Source organism: Lynx rufus, unplaced genomic scaffold (assembly GCF_022079265.1).
Source record: "Lynx rufus isolate CCGP_SWC_20201006 ecotype Redwood Valley unplaced genomic scaffold, mLynRuf1.p SCAF_1, whole genome shotgun sequence".
Taxonomy (NCBI): Eukaryota; Metazoa; Chordata; class Mammalia; order Carnivora; family Felidae; genus Lynx; species Lynx rufus.
Window position 1 is genome coordinate 228,638,765 of NW_025814823.1, and position 16,543 is coordinate 228,655,307.

Genomic DNA, 16,543 nt, shown 5'->3' on the forward strand with positions numbered 1-16,543 from the left:
CAGTTGAGACTCTGTCTGGGGATTTTTATATAGCTTTAAAATGATGTGTTCTCTCAAATTATGCTTAATAATACTTTTGTTGTTGTTGTGTAGCTGCCTTCTGTTAACAATAAACTACAAATGCACCTGGTAAAGTGAGTTGAACAAAATGAGTACTAAATATTAAACAATAGTGATACATTATGTATAATATGTCTAAATTATGTAATCCATATGGCATCGCTGGTTTTGGAGAAGTTCTTTGCAAAGATGAATTAATCATTAGACTATTTTCTGTTGATTAACCTGTTCTTGGCTTTCATACATAGGGCAAACATTCGTTATCTTTTTTTTTTTAATTTTTTTTTCAACATTTATTTATTTTTGGGACAGAGAGAGACAGAGCATGAACGGGGGAGGGGCAGAGAGAGAGGGAGACACAGAATCGGAAACAGGCTCCAGGCTCTGAGCTATCAGCCCAGAGCCTGACGCGGGGCTCGAACTCCCGGACCGCGAGATCGTGACCTGGCTGAAGTCGGACGCTTAACCGACTGCGCCACCCAGGCGCCCCAAACATTCGTTATCTTAAGCAAAACATTGTCTAATGCCGAAAACACTAATAATCCCAAAGATTGAGAAGGTAATTGCATTGAACTTATACTAGACCCATGTATATCTGTTTCCTTATTCATCATGTATTTATTTATCACATATCTTTAATGTTCTGTACGTGAGGTTCTGCTAGGTTCTGTAGCAGAAGTGGGGAAGCAGGCGTGAAAACCAAAGGTCTTCAAGGAGCGGGATAACCCAGACAGTTATTAGTCAACATGGAATCGCTATGAGAAGATTTGGACAGTTATGCTGTGAGCAGGCAAAGGAGATCAGAAACCTTTCTAAGGAATTCTAGGAAGGCTTACAGAGCAGGTGCCACTTCAGCTGAAGATTGAGGGTTGAGTAGCAGATGGATGCAAGGCATTCTTAGCAGAACAAAAAGCCTGTGCAGATAGGAGAGACTCCAGAGAGCATGGCATGCCCAGAAAGTGCACTGGTGTGGATAAAAGGTAGTCTGTGTGTGGGGGTGGGAGTGGGGAAGGTGAGAAGGTATATATAGTACGTGCTTCTGGTGCCCACCACCACACCCCTTTGACCCTGTCCTGGTACAGGTGCAGCTGTTGGTCAGTTTCTCCCACAAATTCCAGGGGTGTCTCCCAGTTTTTCAGCATTATGACTTTCCTAGAATCTAGGGAACTGGTTCAGCCTGGAAGAGAGTGGGCATTAATGCCCCTGAGGCAGCCATACCCTCAAACAGTGGCAGAAGTTGGGTTGAAGGCAAGTGTCCTACCTCCTCATGTCCATCAGAGGGACACTACATCTGTGGCCACCTCCCAAATGAGCCCATTCTTGGATTTCTCTCACTTTCTGTTTCATTCTCTCTTTCCCCTGACTTCAAACTCCCCATACCCGTATCCTTGTTTGAGGCTTTCCTTTTAGGGGGCATTCAAATTAGTGCAATAGAGCTTTGTAAGTTATGCTAAGTACTTAGATTTTATTTTGTAGGTGATGGGAAGCCATTGGGCTGGGGAGTGGTATGATCAATGCTGTGTGTAGAAGACCATCCTGTGGCCATGTGGAGAATGGGCCACGGGACAGGAGGGATGGTCTGGAGTCCATAAAGAGGCAGCAGCAAGAAAGTGTACCTACTCTAGGGGCAGAATCCATGAAGGTGGAGTGATCAGGACAGTCAAGAAATGCCTAGGAAGAGAATTAAGAGGATTCGGTTTAAGTCAGCAAAACTAAAAGGCAACCGATGGAATGGGAGAAGATATTTGCAAATGACATATCAGATAAAGGGTTATAAAGAACTTATCAAATTCAACATGTAAAAAGTAAGTAATCCAGTGAAAAATGGACAAAAGACATGAATAGACACTTTTCCAAAGAAGAGATCCAGATGGCGAACAGACACATGAAAAGATGCTCAACGTCACTCATCAGGGAAATGCAAATCAAAACCACAACAAGATACACCCTCACACCAGTCAGAATGGCTAAAATGAACAACTCAGGCAACAATAGATGTTGGCGAGGATGTAGAGAAGAGGAACCCTTTTGCATTGCTGGTGGGAATGGAAAACAGTATGGAGGTTCCTCAAAAAATTAAAAACAGAGCTACCCTATGACCCAGCAATTGCACTACTAGGTCTTTATCCAAAGGATGCAGGTGTGCTGTTTTGAAGGGGCACATTCACCCCAATGTTTATAGCAGCACTATTGACAATAGCAAAAGTGTGGAAAGATCCGAAATGTCCATTGACTGACAAATGGATAAAGAGGACGTGGTATATATACACAATAGAATATTTACTTGGTGATGAAAAAGAATGAAATCTTGATACTTGTGATAATGTGAATGGAACTCGAGTGTGTTATGCCAGGCAAAATAAGTCAGTCAGAGAAAGACATATATGATTTCACTCATATGTGGCAATAAGAAACAAAACAGATTAACATAAGGGAAGGGAAGCAAAAATAAGATAAAAACAGAGAGGGAGACACACCATAAGAGACTCTTAAATATAGAGTACAAACTGAGGGTTGCTGGCGGGGTGTTGGGTGGGGGGATGGGCTAGATGGGTGATGGGCATTAAGGAGGACACTTGTTGGGATGAGCACTGGGTGTTGTATGTAAGTGATGAATCCCTAAATTCTATTCCTGAAATCATTATTATACTATATATTAACTAACATGGATTTAATTAAAAAATAACAATAAAAGGAATTAGTTTAACCAACCTTTTGAAAGTAAAGCATTTTTTTCTTGTAGTGGTCTTATCAACATGTTTTGGTATTTCATTTTTTTGGTCATAAATTAAAAAAATATTGTGCAAGTGTAGTTGACATACAATGTTATATTAGTTTCAGGCGTATAACATAGTGACTCAATAATTCTGTACCAAAAATGTTATGGTATTTAAAATTGAAATGATACAATTCTACATACTACCATAATGAAATAATTAAAAAAAATTTTTTAATGTTTATTTTTGAGAGAGAGTGAGAGAGCACACACATGAACCGGGGAGGGGCAGAGATAGAGGGAGACACAGAATCCGAAGCAGACTCCAGGCTCTGAGCTGTCAGCACAGAGCCCCACGTGAGGCTTGAACCATGAGATCATGACCTGAGCCGAAGTCTGACGTTTAACCCACTCAGCCACCCAGGCGCCCCCATAATGAAATCATTTTTGATAGTTTTTCTTATATGATCAATACATTTTTACTTATGATACTATCATAGTCTTTTAAAAAATGTTTATTTATTTATTTTGAGAAAGAGAGAGAGAGTGAGCAGGGAAGGGGGCAGAGAGAAAGGGAGACAGAGAATCCCAGTCAGTCTGCAGCACAGATCCCGTCGCAGGGCTCGAAACCACAAACCGCGAGATCATGACCTGAGCTGAAACCAAGAGTTGGACACTTAACTGACTGAGCCACCTAGACACCCTAATACTGTCATACTCTTTAGGAGTTTGCTGGCCTTTAGGTAAAAGATATAGTTTTGCTAGTCTTATGGATATCATTTATTGAAGAAGCTGCGTTGTGATGCAGTTTCCCTTCAGCGTTGTAAAATACTGCAAATAATTACCCCGAGTCTTTTTGTGATTTAAAAAAAAGAGAACTATGGTCTAATTTTCTAAATGGGTTTTAACACCTTTTTCAACGTGCATAGTTATTATGTATGTTTGCCTGTGTTTGTTAACCTTTCGCACAGTATGTAATGTTTCAGCATCGATTTTTATCGTTTTATACTTTAAACCTTATTCTTCACTTTTCTGCTTATTAACCACAGTCCCTTATGTACAGAATCTAGCTTATTTAGAAGTAGTTTTAGGGTGTGAAAGAGTCAAAGACCTTTTTTGAAGTTGGCTGTAAAAGAAAAGTCCTTGATTCCTGAAACATTAGTTTCGCTTAGTTTTTGTTTTTGTTTTTGTTTTTTTCCAAACGAGTAAGAACACATCTCAGCAAATTGAAGTCGGGAATGCAGAGAATGCAGCATCTTCTGGGTGGTATTTCAGAGACCAGGCTTAATCCAATATATCATAAATCAAAAGATTTTTGAGCTGTGAAATTGGAAGAACTTCCAGATTACATTAATTCCTTCATCCATGCCAACATGGTATCCTTTCCCCACCCCCATTATGTTTCCTTCAGCTTGCTTTTACAGAAGATAGAAACAAAAGTATGTTAGTCCATAAGATGTAACGATGTTAATTATGATACCTTGGAATGCAGTAAGACATAATGTTTTCGTGTAATTTTGTATTTTTCCTATTTTGAACACCTGCTGACAGTACATTGCAATTAGTACAGTGTTACCTAATGATGGCTTGCTCTACATCTGCGTTGTTTAAAATTTGGATTTACTTGGTACAGATTGTGGAAAACCACACCGGGAAATGAGGATGAATCCCAAAGCGATTACCGCCCCACAGATGTTTGGTCGACTTGATGTGGCCACAAATGATTGGACTGATGGGATATTTTCAACTCTTTGGAGGAAAACGTTGAGAGCTAAGAAAGGTAGAAAATGAAGTGTTATTTTCGACCTGTACTTCTAGATAAAATCTTAGGGTGCCTATTTAGAATTAGTAGAACAACTGTATTCTCCATACGAGGAGACCAGCAAGTCCTGAATCAGTATATTTGTCAATGTTGAAATACTGAAACTATTGATTAGTATATTTAAAATCCCCCTCTCCCACCTTTTTTTTTTGTTGTTGTTATTACAAAGGGAATGATTTTCCTTTTCAATAAATGTTTTTGTATCCCTGTGATATCTTAGAATAAAATAGAAAGAAAAAGCTGTTAAGGAAAATTGATAGTGTTGAATAAAGTAACTCTACCATAACCATTTCCCTGAGTCTTTTAAAAATGTTATTTTTATTTAAGCATAGCCTATTTTGAGAATACTGATGCCCCCATAAAATCGCAGGGGGAAATGGGCTTCTTTGGGAAGAAAATTGCATATATCAAAAACAAAGTCTCTATTGAACTAACAAATATTGCTGTTTAGACATACACTGATGTTTGGTTATCCTGTGAAGAAACTCGTTAAGGGCTAGTGGTTCACTCTGAATGCTCTCTTACTTTTGGAGTCTCTAAATTGAACCCAATGTTCCTGGGATACAGGCTCAGATGGAAGAGTTGATATCAACTCTCCTCTCCTCGTGTTTTCTCACTCTCGAGTAAGTGGGAGAAAGGCATAGTGAATGCACTTGCGGGGAGAAGGAAGGATGCAGGAGAAGGAAAAGATACTGGGGACATTTCTTCATGAGTCTTGTCTTTGGAACACTGTCTACTGAGAAATGTTTAAGGTGGTGCCACTCATTTAGGGAACGGAGCTCAGCAACCTAACATCAGTTGTCAAAAGAGACATGAACATGTATAATTTCTAAAGTGTGCTCATATTAGACATTGTTGTTTTACTGGAAATAAATGAAAGTTTGTCTCTGTCTTGTTCCAGTAATCCTATGTAAACACATATGCAGTGCCCAGTGCTACCTCAAAGAATGGGAGCTCAAAGCAGTGGTTTTTTTCCCTCTTTAAAGAAGACAACATACCTTTTCTAAATGACTCGGGTGTTTAGATCATCATTTTACTTAAATTCAGTCGACTGAGCATAATTAAGATTTTTAAAAGCATTTTATTTGACACATAATATTTTACAGCTGTGGCACAGTAAATAAAGATTAGAGTTCCAAACTTGGTCATGGTGTCAGTAAGAGAAACTAGAGATTAAGAAATTAGGAGGAATTATTAAACCAGGTGCCGAAATTTGCGATGGCATTCCGTTGACCATTCTGCTGATGCTTGTCACTTTTTTTTTTTACTTCCAAATATCTCCTTAAGTGATTCCCATCAGTTTTGTCCCCTGTAGCCCCTCCAAGGGGCTCATGGCCTCCAGCTTGTCAGATACAAATTGTCGGTTCTCAGGCTAGTCCGGCTTGCACAGAACCTGGCACGGTTGATCACTCCCCTTCTTGGACCTCTTCTGTCACTTGACATCAGGGAAACTTAACCTGCTTGCTGTCCTTCTACTTCTGCCTCATGAGGGGTCTGTCAGAGGGAGGAGTCTGCAAAGGAGACTGTACCAGAAGTCTGAACTTTGAAGTGGCTCTGTGCTCAGACCTCCTGCCTCTGTCTACTTGTACTCCCTAGAAGAAACATACCCTGTCCATGGTTTTAAGTGCCATCTCTAAGCCAATGGCTTCTACATTTTAATCTTCAGCCCTGACTTCTGCCTTGAATCCCCAGCTCAACAACGTTGTGGGATGTGTGTGACATCTCAAATGTGACATGTACCAGCCAGAATCAGTTCCGTGGTTCTGCCTGTCCTTCTGATGGCACTCACATTCCCTTTTCTCTTCTCCAACTCTTGCTTTCTAGAACAGCCTCAATTTGTACTCACTTTGAGACCTTTGCACTTGGTATTCTTACTGCCTGGAAAATTCTGCCTCTAGATCCCTACATCACTTCATTCTCCTGAAATATTTTATTGATTACCTTATCAAAAGCAATGCCCCATCCTCTTTTCTTCCTGATTGTTCTTATCGTACGTATTATTTGCTTATTGGTTTCATTATCATCTCTACCCCTCAGAATGTAAGCTCTGTGAAGACAGGACAGTGTCTTATTTTTACTGTAATGTCCCCAGACCCTAGAATAGTGCTGACACATAGAAGGTGCTCAATGATTATTTGTTCAACGAACAAATAACTTTTTTCCTTTGGTTATATGCTTTAAACAATGGCTATAGATAGAACTGGAAAAGTCCTAACTGACAAAATAAGATAATCATTTCTATCAAAGTTTTATTTAAATATTAATGAAAATTATATCAAATTATAGTACTTCTTCAAGTACACTAGTTACGTGTATATGTATATATGTGTGTGTGTATTTTTCCCCCCCACCTTTCATGGGCTCTTCTAGGGGAGCATATCTGGATAGTTCTCGATGGTCCAGTAGATGCCATCTGGATTGAAAATCTGAATTCTGTTTTGGATGATAACAAAACTCTAACCCTTGCCAATGGTGATCGGATTCCCATGGCTCCAAACTGTAAGATCATTTTTGAACCTCATAACATTGACAACGCTTCACCTGCTACTGTCTCAAGAAATGGAATGGTTTTCATGAGTTCTTCTGTCCTCGATTGGAGTCCAATTCTTGAGGTATAGTGGAGTCTTCATTTTTTTAATTTAATTTAATTTAATTTAATTTAATTTAATTTTTTTTTCATGTCCAGCTTTTTTTTTTCTTTTGATATAATTTATTGTCAAATTAGCTAGCATACAGTGTGTAAAGTGTGCTCTTGGTTTGGGGTAGATTCCCATGGTTCATTGCTTACATACAACACCCAGTGCTCATCCAACAAGTGCCCTCCTCAATGCCCATCACCCATTTTCCCCCCTCCCCCACCACTCCCCATCCACCCTCAGTTTGTTCTGTTTATTTCAGAGTGTCTTATGGTTTGCCTCCCTCCCTCTCTGTTTGTAACTATTTTTCTCCCCCATCTCTTCCCCCATGGTCTTCTGTTAACTTTCTCAAGATCCACATATGAGTGAAAACATATGGTATCTGTCTCTCTCCGACTGACTTATTTCACTTGGCATAATACATTCTAGCTCCGTCTACGTTGTTATGAATGGTAAGGTTTCATTCTTTTTGACTGCCAGGTAGTACTCCATTGTATATATATATATATATATATAAACCATATCTTCTTTATCCATTCATCAGTTGATGGACTTTTAGCCTCTTTCCATCATTTGGCTGTTGTTGAAAGTGCTGCCATAAACACTGGGGTGCACGTGCCCCTTTGAATCAGCATGGAGTCTTTCTTTTGTGGACCCAAAGAGGAAGATGGATCTTTTCGTGTTCTGGTACAGCGCATGCTGATTTTTCTGCAGACCTGCGGTGTGGTTGCATTTCGTTGCTACTGTTTCTGGTAGATCTTGTATCCTTCGGGACATCGAAACCCCGATTGTCCCTTCCAGGTGCCCTCGGTGTTCTGATTGATTTCCTCTGGGCTCTTTGCATCTCCTTAGACCCGTGATGTCCACTGTGGGTTGTGGAGTAATCGCAAGGCCTAGCTGAATCAGTAATCCCGCCAAACTGTGAATAAGTGAGATTTACTGTTATCACTTTGGGAATTCAGGACATTTTTAAAAGGTACTCGTGCCTGTAAAGTTTGGGAGCACCCATCTTAGAAACATTAGCTGGGAGAAAACAATTTATTAAAATTGTATATAAGGAATTTTGGTGAGATTCAATAGCCATAATATTCGTTTTAAGTTTGTTCTTGGAAATAATATTTCAGACAATGTCTCTTCAATTCATGAAAAGCTATATTATTTTCTTATCACTGGTACATTATAGAGTGTATTGATTATAATTAGATTATAATTAAATGCCTTGTATACTTAGATATTTTACTAAATAAATACTATAATGTAGGGCAGAATGCTTATTAATTTTTTTAATGTTTATTTTTGAGAGAGAGAGAGAGAGAGGGAGAGAGAGACAAATAGAGCATGAGTGGGGGAGGGGCAGAGAGAAAAGCAGGCTTCAGGCTCTGAGCTGTCAGCACAGAGCCTGACGTGGGGCTTGAACTCATGAACTGTGAGACCATGACCTAAGCCAAAGTTGGACACTTAACTGACAGAGCCACCCAGGCGCCCTGGGCAGAATGCTTATTAGAGTAGCCACGTGTGAAACCTCTTTTTGACATTGTTAGTTAAATTTATTATTTTATTTACCTAATTTTTTAGAAATGATTTCGGTTGAAAACTTATAAAATCATAATTTAAATTAAGTAGGTGTTTATTTTACATCATCATTAAATTTTTGTACTTGTCTTTCTGTATCAATATGCCTTAGCTTTTAATAATATCTCAGGATTTACAGAACTCTGGCTTGCACAAGGGTTTAGGTTTGGTGAAGTGTCAAGATGTGAAAAAGGGGGGGATTATATAGCAAAATGTTGCTTACGTATAATTGGATGTGTCACTAAACATGCTTCTAAAGATTTCAGATTTCGCAATCAAATTATCCATCCATTAAGGAGAATACAGAGCAAGGGTTCTGAACCCTAGCTTTGCAAAAATAGTCATCAATGACAGTTCTTTAAAATACAGGTGATTGGGTCATACCCCAATCCTACCAGATTAGAATCTCTGGGGACAGAGGTCCAGGAGTTGGTTTTTGTTTTTGTTTTTGTTTTTAAAAGCACTGCAGTAGCTTCAGATTTGGCAACCACAGATACGGCAGCAAGCTCCAAGTGAAAAAAAGTATTTGTGTGTTTTCCCCCAATACTTCGCATCCACGAAGGCTTTTAAAAAATACTTTTACACCGCTAGCTAATGAATATTTAGACTTTGCTTTTTATGAAATAAGCTTCTATTATGTTCTGTGTTGAGGCTGAATAAGGTCTTAATGCTGCACTTACCTAATTTTTTATAATGCTTTTCAATAATGCAGTTTCTTCTCACAAATGATTAGCAAGAGGCAAGACTCACAGAGAATCGGACTGAAAGTGTTTAGAGCAGTATCCGGCAGCTCCAGGGAGTTATTAGAGGCAGGCAGGTGGAGAAGTTTTGTTCATAGGAATCTGCCAGCTCCTGGGAGCCAAGCTGATTTCTTGGCCTTGTGTATGACCTTTCTGCTTCCATCACTTGGAAGTGCTATGTTCTGTTTTTGTTGCTGTGGAACCCTGGTAAATTCATGAATTGATGAATAATTTGGAATCAACATTTTATTGCTTCTGTTCAGTGTCTAAGAATGAGCCGATCTCTTGAGGCCAAGGGAACTTGTCTCAGCTTCAGAGAATATTGTGTGTTACATGGTATTTTGTTAGGGATCACATGCACTTTTCTACAGTGGGCTCTCCAAGTGACTCAATTCTCCATTTTCCTGAATGTTCTTTGATATTTTTCCACACTGGTTATTAGTTACATCAGAAGAAATAAAAGGAAACAGCTAATTTGATAAATCGTTGTTTCCCACTTACGAAAATGTAGGTATGGATTTGCTGTGTTCATCTTTTAGTCCTTTTTCTTTTCCTGAATTATTTCTCTTATGTATGCCTCCTCATTGTCTTCTAGTGTATTTTAATCAAGAGCTGAAGACTTTTTGTCCATCTTGGTTTCAAGACCTGAGCACATGTGTAGGGTGGTAACGGAACATGTGGGTTTGAATTCTGGACTTGGCTACCCACCGGCTGTGGGATCCTGGGCACATCACTTAAACTCTTTGGGCTTCAGTTTTCTTTCTTTCTTTCATTCTTTCTTTTAATATTTTTTTAAATGTTTATTCATTTTTGAGAGACAGAGAGAGACAGAGCACGAGTGGGGGAGGGGCAGAGAGAGAGGGAGACACAGAACCCGAAGCAGGCTCAACGCGGGGTTCGAACTCACGAGCCGTGAGATCGTGACCTGAGCCGAAGTTGGACGCTCAACTGACTGAGCCACCCAGAGGCCCCTGGACTTTGGTTTTCTCATCTGTAAAAGGAGGATAATAATAGCTGCTACCTCATAGCATTATTTTGAGCATTAAATGAGTTAACGCATGAAAGAATGTGTAGCAAGACCTGACACATCCCATCTGCAGTATTATCATTAGATGTTATTATAGTCCATTGATATTTAAAAAAATTTTGTCCCAAAACGGCCATTCTCCTGGCATGCTAATACATTTATTAGTGCATTAATATGTAAATTAACAGGGTTTCCTTAAGAAGCGCTCACCCCAAGAAGCTGAAATTCTTCGTCAGCTGTACATCAAGTCTTTTCCCGACCTGTATCGCTTCAGTATTCAGAACTTAGAACACAAGATGGAGATACCTGAGGCCTTTGTGATCATGCAGAGCATTGACATGCTTCAAGGGCTGATCCCTCCAAAGGTAAATTGCTCAACTTTCTAGAAATTTCTCTCTTATTAACTGAGCCATGTTGTGCAGAGAGTATAGTATTTGAAACTGGCTCTCTTAGAGCTATGGATGGGGGAATGTTTCAAACGTCCCCCTGCATCTTTTTTATTTTTCTCATTACTTTTCTCCCCAAGTAAGTCACGGGTTTGTAATTTAGTGGCAAGTTCACAGTCATCTAATAAACATCCAGATTTATTTTGGACGCTGACTTGGTATTGAGATAAATTCTGTATGTTTCCAGTTTTACTCATCTTTTCCTTGTTCTTGTCTTGGGAAAAGGTATTGTCCCTTTGACATTTTTTATTATTTTTATTGAAACCTCAAAGCAAAATTTAGGCTTGAGAATTGAGTGACTAAAACAAAAAGTTTCTTCCGTGCCCAGGAGCAAGGTGCAGAGGTCACCCCAGAGCACCTGGGGAGACTGTATGTCTTCTCCCTCATGTGGAGCGTCGGGGCCGTGCTGGAATTGGAGGGCCGACGTCGGGTGGAGCAGTGGCTGCGTTCTCAGGAAGCGCTGACCTTGGATTTGCCGCCTCTAGCGGGGACCGATGACACCATGTTTGACTACCATGTCTCGTCCAGTGGTGAGGACACTTGCTTCTGTTCCTACCTAACACACGGGAGCAGGTTTTCCCACTGGCTAATGTTTACATAGCTTTTATTTTTCTAAACGGTAATTAAAACACACGCTGTGAAATTAAAAGGGAAATCTTTATGTGTGATGAAAACTGATTGTTTCTTTTTCAAAACTTTATTTCATTTGTGTCCCAGATGCATATCTTCCCCTTGTTAGGTATAATATTTACTAAACTTCTAATGAATTAAAAACAAATTAGAGGGGCTCCTGGGTGGCTCAGTCGGTTGAGCGTCTGACTTTGGCTCAGGTCACGATCTCACGGTCCGTGAGTTCGAGCCCCGTGTCGGGCTCTGTGCTGACAGCTCAGAGCCTGGAGCCCGTTTCAGATTCTGTGTCTCCTCTCTCTGACCCTCCCCCTTTCATTCTCTGTCTCTCTCTGTCTCAAAAATAAATGTTGGGGCGCCTGGGTGGCGCAGTCGGTTAAGCGTCCGACTTCAGCCAGGTCACGATCTCGCGGTCCGTGAGTTCGAGCCCCGCGTCGGGCTCTGGGCTGATGGCTCGGAGCCTGGAGCCTGTTTCCGATTCTGTGTCTCCCTCTCTCTCTGCCCCTCCCCCGTTCATGCTCTGTCTCTCTCTGTCCCAAAAATAAATAAACGTTGAAAAAAAAATTTATAAAAAAAAAAAAATAAATGTTAAGAAAAAATTTAAAAAAAAATTAGAAAAGAAAAATCTCCGAATCAGATCTATTTCAGTCATTTGTATAATATAATCAGAAATTTACATAAAGATTACAAAGTGTGAAGTATATTTTTACTAAATATGTGTTTATCTATGTCTATAGATCTATCCAGATATACCTTAAGTTTATTTATATGTGCATATATAAAGTACATCTATATAAAACATGTATATATATATATATATACACACAATATTTATGTATCTTTTATTTTTGGTTCTATAATTAAAGGAAGTACGTAATGAAAAGCTTATGAGATTAGATATTTTAAGTGGTTTTAGGTACATACTACTATCACTATATTCTTTTTTATTTTTTATTTTTATTTAAAATTTTTTTTAATGTTTATTTTTGAGAGAGAGAAAGAGACTGAACGTGAGTGGGGGAGGGGCAGAGAGAGGGGAGACAGAATCTGAAGCGGGCTCCAGGCTCTGAGTTGTCAGCCCAGAGTCCAACGCAGGGCTCGAACTCACGGACTGTGAGATCAGGACCTGAGCCAAAGTCAGACGCTTAACCACCTGAGCCACCTAGGCATCCCAATTGTGTTCTTTTTGAATGTTTATTTATTTTTGAGAGAGAGAATGAGAGTGAGCGTGGGAGGGACAGAGAGAGAGGAGAGAGCGAGAATCCCGAGCAGGCTCTTGCCATCAGCACCAAACCCCATGTAGGGCTCGAACCCATGAACTGTGAGATCATGACCTGACCTGAAACCTAGAGTCTGACGCTTAACCGACTGAGCCACCCAGTCCCTTATCACTGTATTCTTAATTTTTATTCAGGCATTATTGAAAACTGACATACTTAAAGAGAAAATTCCAAGACACTTCTTAATATTTCCTAATATTACCACTTTGGAATTGTTCCTTGGGAAATTCTGACTCGGCCAACACATACTTAAATACTACGTAGAGCTACCATTGTAATCATCTTATTTTACGGGGAGATTTTGAAAGATGCTTTATGAGATGTCCAGGACATCTGCTCGTGACAGTTAGGAATTAAATCATTAATAGGTGTATGAATATGTGAATGTTCTGTGTGCACCTCAGGTCAGTGGCTTCACTGGAACACGTGTACCGAGGAATATGTGTATCCACCTGACGTCACTCCAGAATACGGCTCCATCCTGGTACCAAATGTCGACAACGTGAGGACTGACTTCCTAATCAAAACCATCGCTAAACAGGGCAAGGTACGGCTCTTTAACTTAATTGTTAACAATAGCACGTTTTCAAACGTCCCTCGAAAACACAAGGCATCTTGCATTTATCTTAGAATGCTTTAGGTTGCTGTCTAGAGGAAATGAAAATATGACCCAAATGGATATACTACTTTTCTTATTGTCCACTGACAGCCGTAGAGTTGCCTGGTTCCAATTCATGAGCAAGTAATTTGTTCTCACATGTTAGTTGAGAGACAGTGAATTTTGACTCGTTTGTCCAAAGAGACATTCTTCTCTTCTGATAATTGTGTTAGTTTGCCAGGGCTGCCCAAATAAATCACCACAGGCTGGGTGGCTTAAATGACAGACCTTTCTTTCCTCCTAGTTCTGGAGGCTTGGAGTCCAAGGTTAAGGTGCTGGCGGGTTTAGTTTCCCCGGGGGCCTCTCTCCTTGGCTCGCAGCTGGCTGTCTTCTCTGTGGTCTTTATCTGTGCTCATCCCTCCTGTTACCTGTGTATCCAGACTTCCTCCTCTTCTACAGAGGCTGGTTAGATTGAACTAGGGCCCACATTAATGGCCTCATTTTAACCTCATCATCTCTTTAAAGGCCCTCTCTACAAATACAGTCACATTCTGAGGCCCTGGGTATTAGGGCTTCAACGTGTGAATTTGGAGAGGGGGAGCACGATGTAGCCCATAATCATTTTATTGCATTCCTTGGGTTTCTTTCTCAACTTCTCTTTTAGGCCGTGCTGTTAATTGGGGAGCAAGGAACAGCCAAAACAGTCATTATCAAAGGATTTATGTCAAAATACGATTCTGAAAGTCACATAACCAAGAGTCTGAATTTTTCTTCTGCAACCACCCCACTGATGTTTCAGGTACTGGCTCTTTGGTATTGCTCGTTAAGACCAAGTTTGTGATAAAGTTTGGAGGCTCCACTCTCTTCCCTGGGAAGCCTGTGCCCATTGACTTCATCTGCACTTTTTCCCAGCCGTGATAAGTCCCCTACATATGCCTTCCATTATCTGTATTATTTACCTGCAATAGAATCTCCCCCTAGTTGAGTTATACCGTATAATCTTAAATTGTGGAGAAATAAAAAGCTTATATAGGGTGTTAAATGCCTCAATACTGTTTAAAATGTGTAAAGAAAGCCTGTGAACATGTAAAACCCAAAACTGAAAGGAATATCATTCATTCCTCCATCCAAACCTGCTTCCTCTCCCTAATGTCTGCTCTTCTGTCGTTGTTACTATTATTCTAGCCTCTAGGCTAGATACACTGGTCGTCTTTGATGGGTCTTTCTTGAATCAAGGTCTGAAAATGTAGCTACGGAAATACTTTTCACATCTCCTTCTTTCTCTTCATTCTCCCTGCCCACCTCTCCATAATTCACATCCTCAGGGTCCACACTGGGGTATTAGTGTGGAAAGATCTCCGACTGGTGCAAGTCTAATTCTCTTCCAGTCTTGCTTTCATTCCTTGTCTGATCTCCAGTCCTGACATTGCTGATTTATTTTGTTGTATCCTGACTTAACATTACACCATGGCTCCCATTATCAATTGCAGGAATAAATCGTAGAGTTAGCACATTCAAGATTTTACCCTACTGTATTATTGAGGAGTAATAGAAAAAAAAAAATCCCTCAAATTTGCTTTGCTTCTGTGAACAACACTGCCAAGAATGACTGGGATCGCAGTGGTGGCCTGGTGGTTTTGCTCTGGTCCTAAGTTGTTTAAGACCCTGTGGAAACTGGGGAGAGAATCCTATGTCAACTCATGCTTGGGTTGTTTTCAAATCATCCCTCATATCTGTTAGAACATTAATACATAAATAAAAAGGATACATTTCATAACTTGAAGATGGAAGGGGAATTTTTAGGAGAATTCCAACCCAAAGAACTTTGGTCTTGATTAACTTTGTTGTGCTGTAGTTGTTGGAATTAAAATATCAAAGAGCAATGAAAATTGTTGACAGCCTGGCTACATCCTGACCTTTTATCCCTTCATGTAATTGGTGACTGGAGAGTGCCAATAAACTAAGACCATTGATTAAGTTTCTAAATAAGACTGTCAACTGTTTTCTGCTCCTGTTAGAGATGGAATTTCCAATACCTGCTAGCCCTCTGTCAGATGAATACCATTTACCGTGTCGTGATGGGAAGGAATGTCTGCATGGAAGGTCAGCCTGAAACTGCAAAGACTGAGCTGTGGTATTTTTGTGTTTGGGGAATAGCACGTTAAATTACCCTAGGCTGGCAAGATGCTAATGTTATACATCTTCCTTTGTTACTGACATTATGCACATTCCCTTGGTATTATCTCACATTTGAAGAACTTTTGTTAGTTTTACTTTAGGAGAGCATCCCCTTAAAGGTTTTAATTATAACTTCTTTGTGGATGCAGGTTTTCAAACATTAAATGAAAGTGTGATTCTTTCCCCCTATTATGTTGGGTAATTATCAATTCACATTTCTTGAGACTGGAGTAAATATTTAGGGCTGTAATGTAATTCTGACAGTAACTACCTGGAGTTACTGAGGCTTTACAGGCAAAGGGCTCAGTCCCCCCCCCCCCCCAGACCTTCCCTCACTTCGGGTATCAGCCACCTGCCTCAGTTTCCAGGCCACCAGCATTTCCGAACACCTGGCTCAAAGTTCAGCGGTTCCTATGACTCTCTCTCCGTAATTCACCAGAATGACTCTCAGAATTTAGGAAAGTGCTGTGCTAATGATTACAGTTTTATTATAAAAGATATGAATCAGGATCAGCCACAAGAAGAGATGCATTGAGGCAATGGTTGGGAGGGTCCCGGCCGAAACCTTCTTGTGTCCTCAGCATGTGTTGTCTTCCAGGCACATCCAAGTGCGTCCCCAACTGGTAAGCTCACCTGAACGACACTGTCCAGAGCTCTGTCGCGCTTCATGACGTAGGCGTGACTGATGGAATCATTGGCCATGTGATTGAACTCAGTCTCCAAGCCCCCTCCCCTCCCAAAATATCCACTGATGTCACGTGGTCCAAAGCACCAACCCTCAAATCACACAGTTGGCCTTTCGGGCAAGAGTAGACTGAGGGGACCCACCATGAACAACAAA

At 40.3% G+C, this 16,543-nt stretch overlaps 1 protein-coding gene across 1 annotated transcript in view; it reads left to right on the forward strand.

Moving 5' to 3' along the window:
- The window catches only part of DNAH5 (dynein axonemal heavy chain 5), a 231,275-nt gene that overhangs the window by 107,969 nt on the left and 106,763 nt on the right, over positions 1-16,543 (forward strand). The window contains exons 42-47 of the mRNA XM_047077331.1: positions 4,410-4,556; positions 6,969-7,210; positions 10,762-10,938; positions 11,348-11,549; positions 13,331-13,473; positions 14,189-14,323. Coding sequence (XP_046933287.1) covers positions 4,410-4,556; positions 6,969-7,210; positions 10,762-10,938; positions 11,348-11,549; positions 13,331-13,473; positions 14,189-14,323 — 1,046 coding nt within the window. The remainder of the gene's footprint in view (positions 1-4,409; positions 4,557-6,968; positions 7,211-10,761; positions 10,939-11,347; positions 11,550-13,330; positions 13,474-14,188; positions 14,324-16,543) is intronic.